This window comes from Papio anubis, chromosome 1 (genome assembly GCF_008728515.1).
Source record: "Papio anubis isolate 15944 chromosome 1, Panubis1.0, whole genome shotgun sequence".
Lineage (NCBI taxonomy): Eukaryota > Metazoa > Chordata > Mammalia > Primates > Cercopithecidae > Papio > Papio anubis.
In genome coordinates, this window is record NC_044976.1 from 211,162,096 (window position 1) to 211,176,934 (window position 14,839).

Here is a 14,839-nt window from a genome sequence, read left to right on the forward strand (position 1 = left end):
TTTCTAGCAAAAGTTGAGATCACTCACGCTCAGAGATGAAGAGACAGAAGAGAGAACCTCTCCTATTTCTTTTAAATGTAATGAGTGTATTAAAATGATACTCATTCATGCATCTCCGTAGCACCACTTGGGAAAATTACTTAATATCTTTCCACTTGGTTTCTTCATCTGTAAATGTAGGAATGTTTAGCCTAGAGGGCCATCATAAAGATGAAAGAAGGTCATTCATTTGGTTATTTAGCAAATATTTATTTATTTCTTGAGTGTCTATTGTGTTAGATACTGTTCTGAGTTCTGAGTTCTAGAGACAAAGCATTGAACAAGGAGGACCAGGGCCCTGCAATGAGAAAGCTGACACGCTAGGGGAAGAGAGAGACAAACAAGCAAAGTAACAAATACACGAGAGAACAGTATGATAACTATGGTAAGAAACAGGAAAACACACGGCTGGATGTAATGGCTCATGCCTGTAATCCCAGCACTTCGGGAGGTTGAGACAGGAGGATTGCTTGAGGCCAGAAGTTCAAAACCAGCCTAGGCAAAACAGAAAGACCCCACCGCTACAAAAACAAAGAAAAAGAAGAAGAAAAGAAATAGAAAACATAGTGGTGCAGTGCGACTGAATCTCACCTGTGAGGAGGTGACATAAAAGCTGAAGCCTGAATGATCAGGCAAACCAGCCCCATGAAGAGCTAGGAAAAGGAAAAGGGCGATTTAGGCAGAAAGAAGAGCGAACTAGGCTGGGTGCAGTAGTTCATGCCTGTAATCCCAGCACTTTGGGAGGCCAAGGTGGGTGGACTATTTGAGGTTAGGAGTTCGAGATCAGCCTGGCCAACATGGTGAAACCCTGTCACTACTAAAAATACAAAAATTAGCTGGGCATGGTGATAGGCACCTGTAACTCCAGCTACTTGGGAGGCTGAGGCAGGAGAATCGCTTGAACCTGGGAGGTGGAGGTTGCAGTGAGCCGAGATTGCACCACTGCACTCCAGCCTGGGCAACAGAGTGAGACTCGGTCTCAAAAAAGAAAAAAAAAAAAAAAGCAAACTAGGCACATACATGTTTTTGGTTTTTTTTAATCAAAGCTATATTATTATTTACAGAAAAGGGAACAGACAACATCCCTTCAAACTATTTCATATAAATTAGCTTTCATCACATTAAGCAGAACGCACATAAATCACCATGTGTAGTTGCGTACCCACTACATGCCTTTTCCTAAGCTCTTAAAATAGCAAGCTTTTCACTCTTTCTTCTAATTTTGCAGTCTTTCCACCAGGATATTATTTTCTTCCCCAACTGCTAAAATTGTATGTCTAGTCACAGAACCCAAGTATTGAACAGATATGCCACATCTATTACACCTGAAGAACAATTGACAAATGTTGAAAAATGCAGAGACAAATATAATCTTCACTTACTTTCATTTCATCAGCAAAACCAATGGGAGCAATGGTTGGAAACCTTCGCAAGCACAGCTCTACTGACCAAAAGGCTGATTCTTTTTTTTTTCTCTGAAGCGGAGAAATTTACATACTTCGATGACTTATAACAGATTATAAATGTGTGTAAAACTTGCTGTTTTTTGTACATTTTCACTTTGGAAGTGGTATGTAGAAACCTGAGAAAAGGCAGTTTGACTAGATTGTGAGTGTGCATCTCTTCAAAGGCAGTTATCTTTAAAAAAATTCTGCATACCTAAAAGTGAATTTCTTTTCTACTTCAAGTCTTCTCTTCCTTACTTCTGATTTTCCTCTGTTAATGGTATCATTTGTTTCCCAGTGAGCCGTGATCCAACTTCAAAGTCACCTTTGATCCTTCTGTCTCCATAAGCCTTGCCACTGGTCAGTCTGAAGTCTCTACAATGTGTCTCCTATAAATTACCTCATTCTTCTTCCCAGAGTCATGGCCTTGGTTCAGACCCATCCACCAAGGGGAGCCCAGTTGCAGGTGGCCCATTAGAAAGCACTTGTAGACCTCTTATCTTCAGTTTCTTCTCTCCCCAAACCATCCAGATATTGTATGCCCATGTTGATCCTCCTCCAACCCATTTATAACCTTGTCATTCCCTTCTCACATATATTCAAAGGCCCCTCATGCCTTACAAATAAAGTTCAATTTATTTTTTCTAGTTCTTAAGGTTCTCTAGGGTCTGGAACCAGAATATCTTTTCAGCTTTGTTTGGCTTCAGAAATTTGAAGCTTCACTAAATGCTTCTCCAAAGGCTTTATGCATTCCCGTCTTTGTCTGAAACAATTCTCGTCCCATTCCCAGCCATCCTATCTATCCTTCACATCTAAGTGAAATATCGAGTCATGCACAAAGCCTTCACTAAGACAAAAATGGAGGGTTTTTTCCCCTTTTCGTGAGTGAGAAATGTGTAAATTTGAAATAAACCTGGAGATAGAAAGAAAAACTAAGAATTTAAAATGTTACTTTTAAGTTTTAAAAATTTGAAATCTTTCCTTGCTTTAGTTCCTTGTGCTTTCTGTTTGTATGGGATTATCGTAAATGACGTAAGTTCAAAAGTTTATTTTTCTTGTTTTTTTGATAATTGGAAACATCCATGATTGAGAACCTGGTTTCACTGCCTTCATATTTTACTACCTTGTGTCCTCGTTCCGTGGCTTGGGACATTCCCTTTTGAGTAAACTGTTTGCAACGTTCTTAAGAGTAAGACTTGTTTGAAAACCTTCCTGAGTGACTGTAGGAAAATTTTCTGGGGAAGATAAATTATGTGTTAGGAAACATAAAATGTGAGTGGCCATCTAGGAAGAAAAAATAAAAACTAAGGAAAAGGGGCGAGGGCACATGCTTTGGAATTCAGTTCTCAACTTGCAATACATTTTGCTTCTGTGCAGGTCTTGTTGCTTTTTCTTTAGTTCATCACCCAGGATGGCTCCTTGACAACCTTCAAAGGAAGACCCTGTGGAGGGCTCTGAGTCCCGGGGGCAAACATGCCTACCAAGACCAGGAAGCAGTCCCTACATGAGGCTTCCTTCTGAGTGTGGCTATCACACTTCTATAACCAGGAGCTCTTAGCTATGATTGCACATTTACTTAAGATGAGGCAAGCTGTTTGTGATTGCTGCCCTTTGGGACTCTTTCCTTTGTTAATTCTTATTGTGTTTCTGAGTATCTTTATTTTATCCTCTAGACTTTCTCTAGACACTTCTACCAGCTTTCAGAACCTCTGCACACACACATACACATATTCACTACAGCCTCCCTAAGGTAACTATCTGGGTATTCTATTGACATTAATCTTTTCTCTCTCACAAAATGTGGTTCCCTCGCATTGTTTCTTGGCTGGTAAACTGTGTCTCAGGGCTGTACAACTAGGAATCCCAACTTTCTACTGCATTAATATGTCAACCAATATATGACCCCCTGCTAAATGCCTGAGAGTGCATTAGGCTCTGTGCCTATTTACATTTTGATGTAATCTTTGTCCAAAAGAAGCTAAAAATCTACTTGAGTAAATAAAGCATAGCTGCCCCAAATCTTTGATGACCAAACCTAGGAATGACACAGACATCAAGTTCAATTTTCCCGTTAAACTGGACCAGGAAAATTGAACTTGATTGTGCAACTTGAAATCAGGAAGTTATCAAACTGCCTGGAATCTTCTCAAAAGGCAAGGCTGATCTGGTATATCTCTCAAAACTCAAAATATTCACACCCTTTGACACAAACATTCTATTTGTAGGAATTTATCATTCAGCTATATCTATATTGCTTTACAAAGCCAGTGTACTTTGCAAAAATATATGTGCAAAGAGGTTCACTACTGCTTTAATAGAAGAAAATAAAGAAATATAATACATATGAACAGGGAACTAACTACAAGAAACTATGGAGCATTCACAAACAGAATATTATTCAGCCACTAAAAGAATGAGATAAAGCCAGGCACAGTGGTGCATCTTGCAGTCCCAGCTATGCAGGAGGCTGAAGCGGAAGGATCACTTGAGCCCATGAGTTCAAGACCAACCTGGGCAACATAGAGAGACCTTGTCTCTCAAAAAAAAAAGAAAGAGGTAATTCTAAGTACATAAATATGTCCCAACATAGATGTAAGCTCTTCATATATATGAACTCATTTAATGTTCATAACAACCCTATGAGATAGGTTGAGATAGGTACTGGTATTATTCTCCCTACAAGTGTGATAACTAAGGCTCAGAGAAGTTACGAGATTTGCCCAAGTGCACACAGTTATTGGAGGTGAATCAGGATTCAACTGAGATAGTCTGCCTCCCGAAGTGGTATCTTCCAGCAATTATTACCTAAGCAGTGGGATTGAGGAGTACAGCGTTAAGTGGTAGGTGGGAAGGAGAACTCTGGTTTTGTACTGTTTGAATCTGTTTACTAGGTACATTAGTTTGGTAATTAAAAAGTTAATTTTTAAAGACATGCTGAATGTCTTCATTTTCTATTTGCCAGTTATCACACAGGGAAAATGTGAAAACAAGAAGATAAAATTAACAGGTTTGGTTCTACCTACAGTGCTAAAAATATTTTTTCTTATTAAGTAATGTGTAAGAACTTAATAAATACATTCAGCATTGAATTTCCTAAACAGTGTTGAATGCCTGCCATTTATACTGTACTGTCATACATACCCTGATTTTCAAATGCACCATTTGTCTGTAGTATTATGTTAACTCTCGAAAGAGTTTCATAATCTCATATATCTTCAGGCTCCTTAACGTAAAATCATGTAATCAATTGAGTGACCCTGATTTGATTCATTTGGGGACTAAAAATCTCATTAGCCTCTTGTAGCCATTGGGTAAAATTAGAAAGGCAGGCCACATTCTGATTTTCCTTTACAATCAGAAAATGGTGAATTCCCCAGACCCCTTGCTCTATCTAAATGATACTGTGGTTCTAATTCTAAAGATTTCTGCTGGTACAATTGTCATTCTAGAATAATGTTCAAACTTCCATTCAAGTGTTTCTTACAATGCAGTGTCACCATTTTCATCTATCTACTCTCCTGGCGAGACTTAGACCTACTCAAGAACAACGGAGCTTCTATTAATCTTTGTATCTATAACACCTAGGCTAGAATTTCATGATTATTTGATGTTTAATGAATTTTGTATGACTTGTTAGTGTTGCATCTTCTTATAAATCAGACATTCTGCTCTAGTCACTCTATAATAAACACCCATCAAAAAACAGATACCTGGCTGGGCGCGGTGGCTCACACCTGTAATCCCAGCACTTTGGGAGGTTGAGGTGGGTGGATAACTTGAAGTCAGGAGTTTGAGACCAGCCTGGCCAACACGGTGAAACCCCATCTCTACTAAAAATACAAAAATTAGCCAGGCGTGGTGGTGGGCTCCTGTAACCCCAGCTACATGGGAAGCTGAGGAGGAGAATCACTTGAACCTGTGAGGCAGAGGTTGCAGTGAGCTGAGATGGTGCCATCGCACTCCAGCCTAAGCAACCAAGAGTGAAACTCTGTCTCAAAACAAAAACAAAAACAACGACAACAAAAACAAATCCACTTACTTTATTAATACATTTGGACAATAATAATTGGCATAAAGTTTGCAGGAAGAAATGCCAGGAAATGTAGTTGATTCAAAACAATCCTCACTTCGGGTACACACATGTATATATTTTTAAACTTCTTCCACTTCATCAGTATTTATTAATTAATTCTTACAAAAGGCTCCAGGAGAAGTCTTTCTCTTGTCCTTTTCTTTGATATTTTATGATAAGTGACTTCAATTACCAAATTACCCTCAAAACACTTAATCAACCTTATAGTTGAATGTTTTTCCCAGTGTTAAAAAAATCCCTCCATCTCACTCCATTCCCAATGCATCTGAAAATCATTATCGGCCGGGCACAGTGGCTCACACCTGTAATCCCAGCACTTTGGGAGGCCAAGGTGGATGGATCACCTCAGGTCAGGAGTTCGAGACCAGCCTGGCCAACAAGGTGAAACCTCATCTCTACTAAAAATACAAAATTTAGCCGGGTGTGGTGGCAGGTGCCTGTAATCCCAGGCATGCGGGAAGCTGAGGCTGGAAAATTGGTTGAACCCGGGAGGCGGAGGTTGCAGTGAGTCAAGATCATGTCATTGCACTCCAGCCTGGGCAACAGAGTGAGACTCTGTCTCAAAAAAGAGAAGAGAAGAGAAGAGAAGAGAAGATCATCATTATTATTTTTGCTACAACTAGAAGATACATTTTTAAAATAATTTCAATTTATATGCATACAATTCATATATTATATATAATGCATATATACACATATGTATATAATATTTAATTTATAACTTATAAATGTTCCATTCTGCCCTGGCCTCTTTAGTAGAAGCCACCTGTCCTCCTTGATTTTCTCTACAAGTCTTAACGACATTTCCCTGCCATAAAGCCACTCAGTCTCCTTTTATACCAATTTAGTCTGCTTCTGCCATGTTTTGCCCCTTGTTTTCTTCCTAAACCCCCTCAGTGCTGACCTGGCTCCATTTCTGTCCTGCCAAGCTTTGCGTCACTAATACCTGCCATGAGAACACTGACAACCTCCAGGGGAATAAGTGAAAGAAGACTAGAGCCTAATTAACACGTGAAAGGAAAGTAAGCCTTGGGGGCCGAAAATCACTAAGCTAAAGGGAAAAGTCAATCTGGGAGCTGCTTAGGGCAAACCTGCCTCCCATTCTATGCAATTCATCCCTCTGCTCCCTGAGATAAATGCACATCTGATTGCCCTCCTTGGAAAGGCTAATCAGAAAGTTAAAAGGATGCAACCGTGTGTCTCTCACCTACCTGTGACCTGAGAGCCCCTCCCTGCTTGAGCTGTCCTGCCTGTCCGGACTTAACCAACGTACATCTTACATCTATTAACTGATCTCTCATGTCTCCCTACAATGCATAAAACCAAGCTGTGCCCCGACCACCCTGGGCACATGTCCTGAGTACCTCCTGAGTGAGGCTATGTCACGGGCGTGTGGCCTCAACCTTGGCAAAATAAACTTTCTGAATTCACCTCTCTCAGATATTTGGGCTTCACAAATATCACTACTCTCTTTCCCCAAAGCAACTAATATCTTGTGATCACCTAAGAATAAAGTAAGTAGATTATGTTTTCTGAGGTTGTGCTATTTATTAATGGATTTATTAAATTTAAAATTGTCTGTACAGTGTGAAGCCATATAAATTCCTATTTGACCAAGACAGAGAATAAGACCAAAAACTGACTAACCAATCAAGCTAAACAGAATACATAACACACTGGGAAAAAAAGAGTCAAATAGACTGTAGCTCCTCCCCCCACGAGAGTTATAGTCTAGTAGAGAAGGCCACCGAATGAGTCACCATATTATAATTCCTAACTGCTATTAATATAGACAGGTAGTAATGTGCTGCATAACCATGTTTCTGTCAATGATGGACTGCATATATGATGGTGACCATATAACTATACCATATAGCCTGTGTGTCTGGTAGGCTATACCTGCTAGGTTTGTGTAAGTATACTCTGTGATGTTCACACAATGACAAAATCGCCTAAGGACACATTTCTCAGAACATATCCCTGTCCTTAAGCAGCACATGGCTATATTGTAGGCATCTAGAGAAAGAACATCTAATTGGAAGGGTGTCCAATGAAAGTCGTTTAAAGATTAATTTTTTTGAGTTTTTGTTAATTTTTAACCAGCACCCTGTTTTTTACACCATTAGTGCAAGTGTCCCGGATATAGTTTTATTTTGCATGTTTTATATAATATTTATAGTATAAATATTATAATGAATACACCCTACTACAGTTTTTCCCTCAACACTCTATTTTGATATTTATTCATGCTGTTACATATAGCTCCAGTTCATTGGTTTTAACTGCTGATGGAATCTTGTTGTATGAATGCAGCACATATTATTTGTCTAAGTTGGTCAATGAACATTTGAGTAGTTTCTACACTTTGTATCTTTGTGCTTGTTGCTTTGGTTGAACAGAAGTTTTTAATTTTAATTTTTAAAGTGTTTATGGCTTATGCTTTTTGTGTTTATTTAAGAAATCCTTTCCAACTCTGAAGTTCTTGAAGATACCCCCTATATTTTTTCTAAAAAGTATAGTCTCATTTTTATATTTAGTTCCCTAGTTCTCTGTCTCTCTCTCTTTCTCTCTCTCTCTCTCTTTTTTGATATGGAATCCGCTTCCATCGTCCAGGGCTGGAGTGCACAGGCCAATCTTGGCTCACTGCAATCTCCACCTCCTGGGTTCACAAGCATTCTATCTCAGCTCCTGAGTAGCTGGGAGTCACAGGCTGGCACCATCATGCTTTATTCTTGTATTTTCTTAGAAATAGGATTTTACCTTGTTGGCCAGGCTGGTCTCGAACTCCTGACCTCAAGTGATCCGCCCGCCTTAGCCTAACTAAAGGCTGCTGGATTACAGATGTGAGCCACCATCCCAGCCTCCCTCTCTCTGTGTAGTGTGTGTGTTCGATTACAGGATGTGAGCCTCACTGTTCCCCAGTCTGTCTCCATGTGGTGGTGTATGTTGTGTGTGTAAAAGGTAGGTGTGTGTGTGTGTCTGGGACTACAGATGTGAGCCACTGCTCCCAGCCTCTCTCTCTGCCCTCTGCAGCTGCAAAGGCAGGTGTGTGTGTGTCTGGGATTACAGATGTGAGCCACTGCTCCCAGTCTCTGTGTGTGTGTGTGTGTGTGTGTGTCTGGGATTACAGATGTGAGCCACTGCTCCCAGTCCGTCTCTCTCTCTCTCTGCGTGTGTGTGTCTATATGCTCACTCCTTTCAATCTATACTTTCCTCTACCTGGCCCTTTAGGTCCCAGTTCAGAAATAGTTCTCGTCCCTGAGCCAGAGGTTACCTTGCTTTAGTTCCTAGTCAAAAAGTGATGTGCCCCACCCTCACTGGTCTCATATCTTTGAAAAAGCTACACATCCCTGTAAGGACAGAGCACAGCCTGTTGCTTTTCTGAACTGGAAGACCTGCTGCTCCCTCGGCCGTGGAGCCCAGGCATGGAGGTCTTCTGGTCCTGTCTGTCTGCAGAAGCTGCTCGGCTGCCATTGCCTGCTCCAGACCAAGCACCTAGGTCTGAGGCTTCAACCCATCCATTGCTTTATGCGTCTCTCTTGTTTGGATCTAGAGAGATCTAGAGAGATCTAGAGAGATGTATCTTGCTTTGGAGCCCTGCTGTTTCTTTTTGCTTTTTTGAATATATATTTTCTGTGTGTTTGGAGAAGAAATAGCTCATCAAAGCAGAAACTTTTAGCACTATTCTGACCTGAACTCTTTAGTTGTCTTTATGGAAGAGTTTTTTAAAAAAGAGTAGGAGTTAGCTAGATAGAGAAGGCCTTTGAGAGGAAATCGCAGATGAAAGGAAGAGTTTGTGTGAATGCACAGAGACCAGAATAAGAAGCTTTTTGGAAATGCAAAACACTTTGGTATGACAGTAGCAAAGAAGGCATACAGGGAGAGGGGCAGCAAAAAAGCCCAGAGGGTAGGAGCAGTATGACGCAGAAGGTTTTTGTGCCTCCCACAGCCCAACAACTGCCACTTCCCTAAAACACACAGGGAAGACCCAAAGAACTGCACCCTGAAGAAGGGGAAGAAGACAAAAGCAAACATAACAACTCTACAGAGAACATCACAGATTTCAAAACATAATCACATCAATTAAATAAGGTGAATGGTGCTGATGTCATCACGGCCATTCAAGAAACAAGAAAACTGAGACTCAAGGAGTTTAAGTGATGAACTAGAATTGAAACCCTAATCCTCCTTTGCCTAGTCTCTTGTTCTTTTTGTCAATTACAATTCAGAATGTATATACATACAGCAGAAAGACTGCCCACCATGAACATACCTTAGCCAAGGCAATAAAATAAAAAACAGTTTGCATAGAAACACATTTTTTGGCGAACTCCTTGAATCCACTTTTGTGTCTCTTCCTCTACTTGTCTCTCATTCTATGCTCTGGATTGAAATCCATACAATCCATTATACTTGTTTACTTTATGATGCAAAAGCCTGAAAAGGCTCAATGTTCTAGCTACCCTTTCAAAATTGGCATTTTCACTAGAACAAATAAAATAAATATCAACAGTACAAGTTCTGAGTGATACTAGCCTACGGAGGGTTTACATTTGAGCAAAAGCTCCTCACCAATGTTCTCCAAGTCACAAGACCTAGACGATTTTGTGTTCTTACATGTCAGGACTAACCTGCCTTAGTAATAGTGAAGATTTGAACCTAATTAACTTATAATGAACTCAATTATAAGTGCCTCTAATTAGAAGTTAGTAGCTCTCTTAACTAAACGACTTACTAAAGTTTTATATGTAGTTCTGTTAATGGTCACCCATTTACTCAACAAATACTCCAATTTCATAGGTTAATAAATTTACTATAACATGAAAATATTATTTAAGGGCTGATGTATAGCTAGAAAATGTAATCTCCCCCCAGCTTCTATAACTGAAGAAATGTAATTATTGATCAGTCAACACTTATTTCTGAAATTCAATAACACTAACTTACTAAAAAAGCAGAATAATAAAGAAGCTAAGACCAGTTCTTTCAGATCACAAACTTAATTTAACCTAATTTAACCTTAATTGAACCTAATTTTGCTAAATTTGTGCTTCATTGTTCTTTCTATTCTCTGATATCAACTCAAGTTCTATTTGAGTAATCATAGAGTTATCTTTCCTCCCTCAAAAGATAGTTTTAAAAACCTATATTCTCATACTCCTAGTATGTCTCTACCATCCCTAAAAACTGCTTTTATAATTCTTACATCTCTGGGCAAGTGGAGAGGGAGGTTTTTAGTAACTTCACTTAGTAAGATGTTTCCATTGTCATAAGAGAGCAATTTGAAAGCTTCCACTTAAAATATGTCTTCTCCCTATTTTCTCATCCATACTACAAAGAGAAATGTGACTTTAATTTAACTGTAAGTCATGATCTTTTATTATTCCTCCACGTTCTTAAAGAGTAATAAATACTATGTTCCTCCCCTGTAATGATAGAAAAATCCAATTCCTAGTTTACCTTTAAGCAAAGTTTTAATCACTGCTGCCATTTTCCTCTGATATTAATGGACAATAATTCAACCCAGAACTAAATTGGAGTTTAGCAAATTTATGTTAATCATATAATACTTTGGTATAAGTTTGTAAGAGCATATTTCAGACTGAAAGTGATTCACCTAAATATCTTGAGTGGGAAAAGTGAGTATAAATAGTGGTGAACGGTGTTTGTTATTCTTCCAGGTTTTCAGGGTGTGGGATATACAAACTCTCTCACTGTTACAAGTCTTCCATGACAGCCAGGGAGGGCCAGGAGACATGCAGATTTACTCCATGATATATGATGCCAATCACGGCATGCTTATTACGGGTAAGTGTATACAATTAATGCCAAATGAAACTCATGTCTTGATTTTTCACCTTTTTTAAACTAGCACTGGAGCACTAACTAGAAGAAAAACAAAACTTGAAGGGTAACTTATAAAATCATGATTCATGACAGTAGATATTCAATTCAATTCTGCTCTTTCCTATATATTTCTGTGGCTGCGTGAATGAAATGTGTAACTGCACTTTTCTGAAAATACCAGGCTGGTTATTGCTTTCAGTTCTTGAACCTAGGAAGAAAGTTCTATTTGAGTAATTCTATAGTTATCTTTCCTCCCTGAAAGGATAGTTTTAATAATCTGAAAATACCAGGTTATTGCTTTAAGTTCTTGGACCTAGGAAGAAGGGCCTGGGTTAAGCAAAGAAGTGGGATGTATATAACTTGTTGCCACGTAGAGGACAAATCCAGCCCCCACACCCAGCTCTGTTTTGACTCTGAAGCAGGAATATGATCCTATCTTACAGTGGCTGCACCAGCGTGCCGAGTCAATGCCCCTTTTCTGCAGTGAGGAAATTTGGGCCCATGCCATTCTAGTAACGAGTCATTACTCAGTAGGAAAAGTGCTGACACCTTCCCCAGCCTTTGCCTCTTGACGAAGACCAATGGAGAGTGAGGATGGAGTCCCAGTGCTGATGCCAACAGATTTGTTGCTGATTTTTCTTGTAGCCTCTTAGAAAGTCATGCCTACTAAAGAAACAAGGAGCCCTGCTAGACATCTAGGGAGCACTTTTTATATGCACACCTTTATGCTTCAGGATAAAAATGAATTATATTAATAGTAGCTCCTCCTTCTAGAACACAAAACTAGAGTGAATTTTCTAAGCATTTTCCCACTGGCCACCTGCTCTGAGTTCCTGTGGGATTAATTAAGGCAGGGAAGAGGTCGGTGCTGTTTCTGCTGATGGAGAATGTAATTATTTTTGACATTCAGTGTTTTTATTTCCTGGATTAGGAATGAACTAGCACTTCATACTTGATAAAGAACTTTCCACATTATAAAACAGGACTTAGTTTTAGTTTAAACACCTATTCTCTGTTTTACCTCCTCTAAAAGGAACATACTAATGACTATAAATAAATTTTCTCTCTTAGTGCCCCAATTTGCATGTTTGATTACTAGGCTTAGCATTCCCATCCCATTTATCATCGTAGTCACTAAGGATTCAAATAGTAAGGCAAAGAAAAAGAAGACAGAAAAATCAAGATTTCTTCCCAATTTTATACCATTCTGATAGCACCTCTGTTTGCAAAAATTTAAAGCTCTGTGTATTGTTTAATCACCAAAATGCAGACACTTACTGCGACCATGAACTTGACATCAGAATTACATGAAGCTTATGTCTAGGATTTTAATTCATTCTTTGATTCAAATGAAGCAGCCATCAGTCCTCTAAACCCCAATGACAGCAGTACCACGTTCTAGAAATGCTTTGTAGAATATGTCATTGTTGCTGTCACTGTTGTTATCATTATTACTTTTATTAAGACAAGCACCATTAGAATCATATATTTTTTCATTTGATCTGTACAGCCACCATATGAGGTAGTAATCATTTTTTCTATTTTATAAATGGTGAAACTGAATCTCAAACAGCCCAACTGACTAGTGGCAGGACACAAGGTTAAAATACTGAGCTGAGATTCAATATCAGAGCTTCTAACTCTTGGCTCCACATTCTTTCTTGGCACTGCATCATTTCTTTTCTTTATTTTTTTCTTTTTTGAGACGGAGTTTCACTCTGTGGCCCAGGCTGGAGTGCAGTGGCGCGATCTTGGCTCACTGCAAGTTCTGCCTCCCAGGTTTACGCCATTCTCCTGCCTCAGCCTCCCAGGTAGCTGGGACTAGAGGCGCCCGCCACCACGCCTGGCTAATTTTTTTGTATTTTTAGTAGAGACGGGGTTTCACCGTGCCAGGATGGTCTCGACATCATTTCTATAGCAGTAGTGTAACTAGCCAAAAAATAGAAGATTGCCAGGTTTCCATAAGCATATCAAGATTTGTTGACATCCATTCTGAATGAAGTCAGTTACTGTTGCTATAATGAAAATGATCTACCAAAAGGTCCAAGTATAATTTAACTATCTGGTTACCATATTCTGCTCACATTTCCATATTAAGGTGTATGAACTGAGAAATACAACCAGATGAGCCATCTCAGTCCGTATCTACACATGAACAGATTTTATCTTAAAATTTAAACACTTCGGAGGGTGTTTAGTAACTCCTGGTGAAACTTCTCCTAAACTTGAGAATTCTTTGGAGAAACTTGAGAAACTCAATGCAAAATCTGCCTTTTATTAACTTAATCTTTACATCAATAAAATCAGAAAGAAGTTTCAGTTTTGCTTGAGCCACAGGAATGCTCTAAGATTCTTATTTTTTTTATCTTAATTTTTATTTTTTTGAGATGGAGTCTCACTCTGTCGCCCAGGCTGGAGTGCAGTGGCATGACCTCAGCTCACCGCAACCTCCCTTCCGGGTTCCAGCGATTCTCCTGCCTCAGCCTCTCAAGTAGCTGGGATTACAGGCACCCACCACCACACCAGGCTAATTGAGATTCTTATTAATATTTCTAGACATTACACTAAAACAGAGCCACAGTTAATTTTGATACTTAAATCATACTTAGAAAAACACAAGTAAAGCATACCTGCTCCTCATCTACTTCTACTTTACAGTGGTGATTTAGAAATTAACCTTATATCGATGTTGCAAGCACTGGCTTGTGATCATTCTCGTTCATTATACTTAATAAGACCATGTTTTCAGAGTGCTTTATCAATTTATTGGTTGAAAGGGGCTCTCTAACCATAAATTTCCACCACTAAGTGGAGGCTAACCTTCAGCAGAAAGCTGGTCATCACCATTATTACTGTGCAACAGATGGAGAGGCACGCTGCAGGCATAATAAAGGAGGAGAGAAGTAGACTATGAAATATAGGAAAATGAGGTTCACTAAAAAGGATATCAAGGAAGTCCAAATGGCCTGCACTTGAAAAATAATCCAGTCCAAAAAGAATGCTTTTCTGTGGCTGAATCATATGTGCTTTATCTGTCAAAAATGTTCTAGAATAAATGAAAATATTCTCACCTCATTAAATTTCCTAGGCATTGATCGATATTGCTAATCTCACTGTTTGGCTGTTTCCAAACCCAACTGCTTGGCTGAAATCCTTTGTGATGAGAAACTTCAAATATTGGGTATTTATGAGATTCTTACTTCTGTTCCAGGATCTAGTGTTATGGACATGTATCCTTTGACTAGGATGATACAAGATACCAAACAGGTTCCTCACACTCATGAACGAGAAATCAATGTCATGCTTTACAACAAATATCTTCACCAAGTACTCACTATCTGCTCTGAATCCATAATTAGGGTAAGTACCTACTGGCTTTTCAAACAGAAAAAAGGCAAAGCAGATACAATTTTCT

The 14,839-nt window shown here is 39.1% G+C and overlaps 1 protein-coding gene across 4 annotated transcripts in view; it reads left to right on the plus strand.

Moving 5' to 3' along the window:
- The window catches only part of WDR64 (WD repeat domain 64), a 162,917-nt gene that overhangs the window by 82,341 nt on the left and 65,737 nt on the right, over positions 1-14,839 (plus strand). For all 4 annotated transcript variants that reach the window (XM_017953364.3, XM_017953367.3, XM_009196564.4 and 1 more), the window contains 2 exons: positions 11,259-11,385; positions 14,636-14,784. In XM_017953364.3, coding sequence (XP_017808853.1) covers positions 11,259-11,385; positions 14,636-14,784 — 276 coding nt within the window. The remainder of the gene's footprint in view (positions 1-11,258; positions 11,386-14,635; positions 14,785-14,839) is intronic.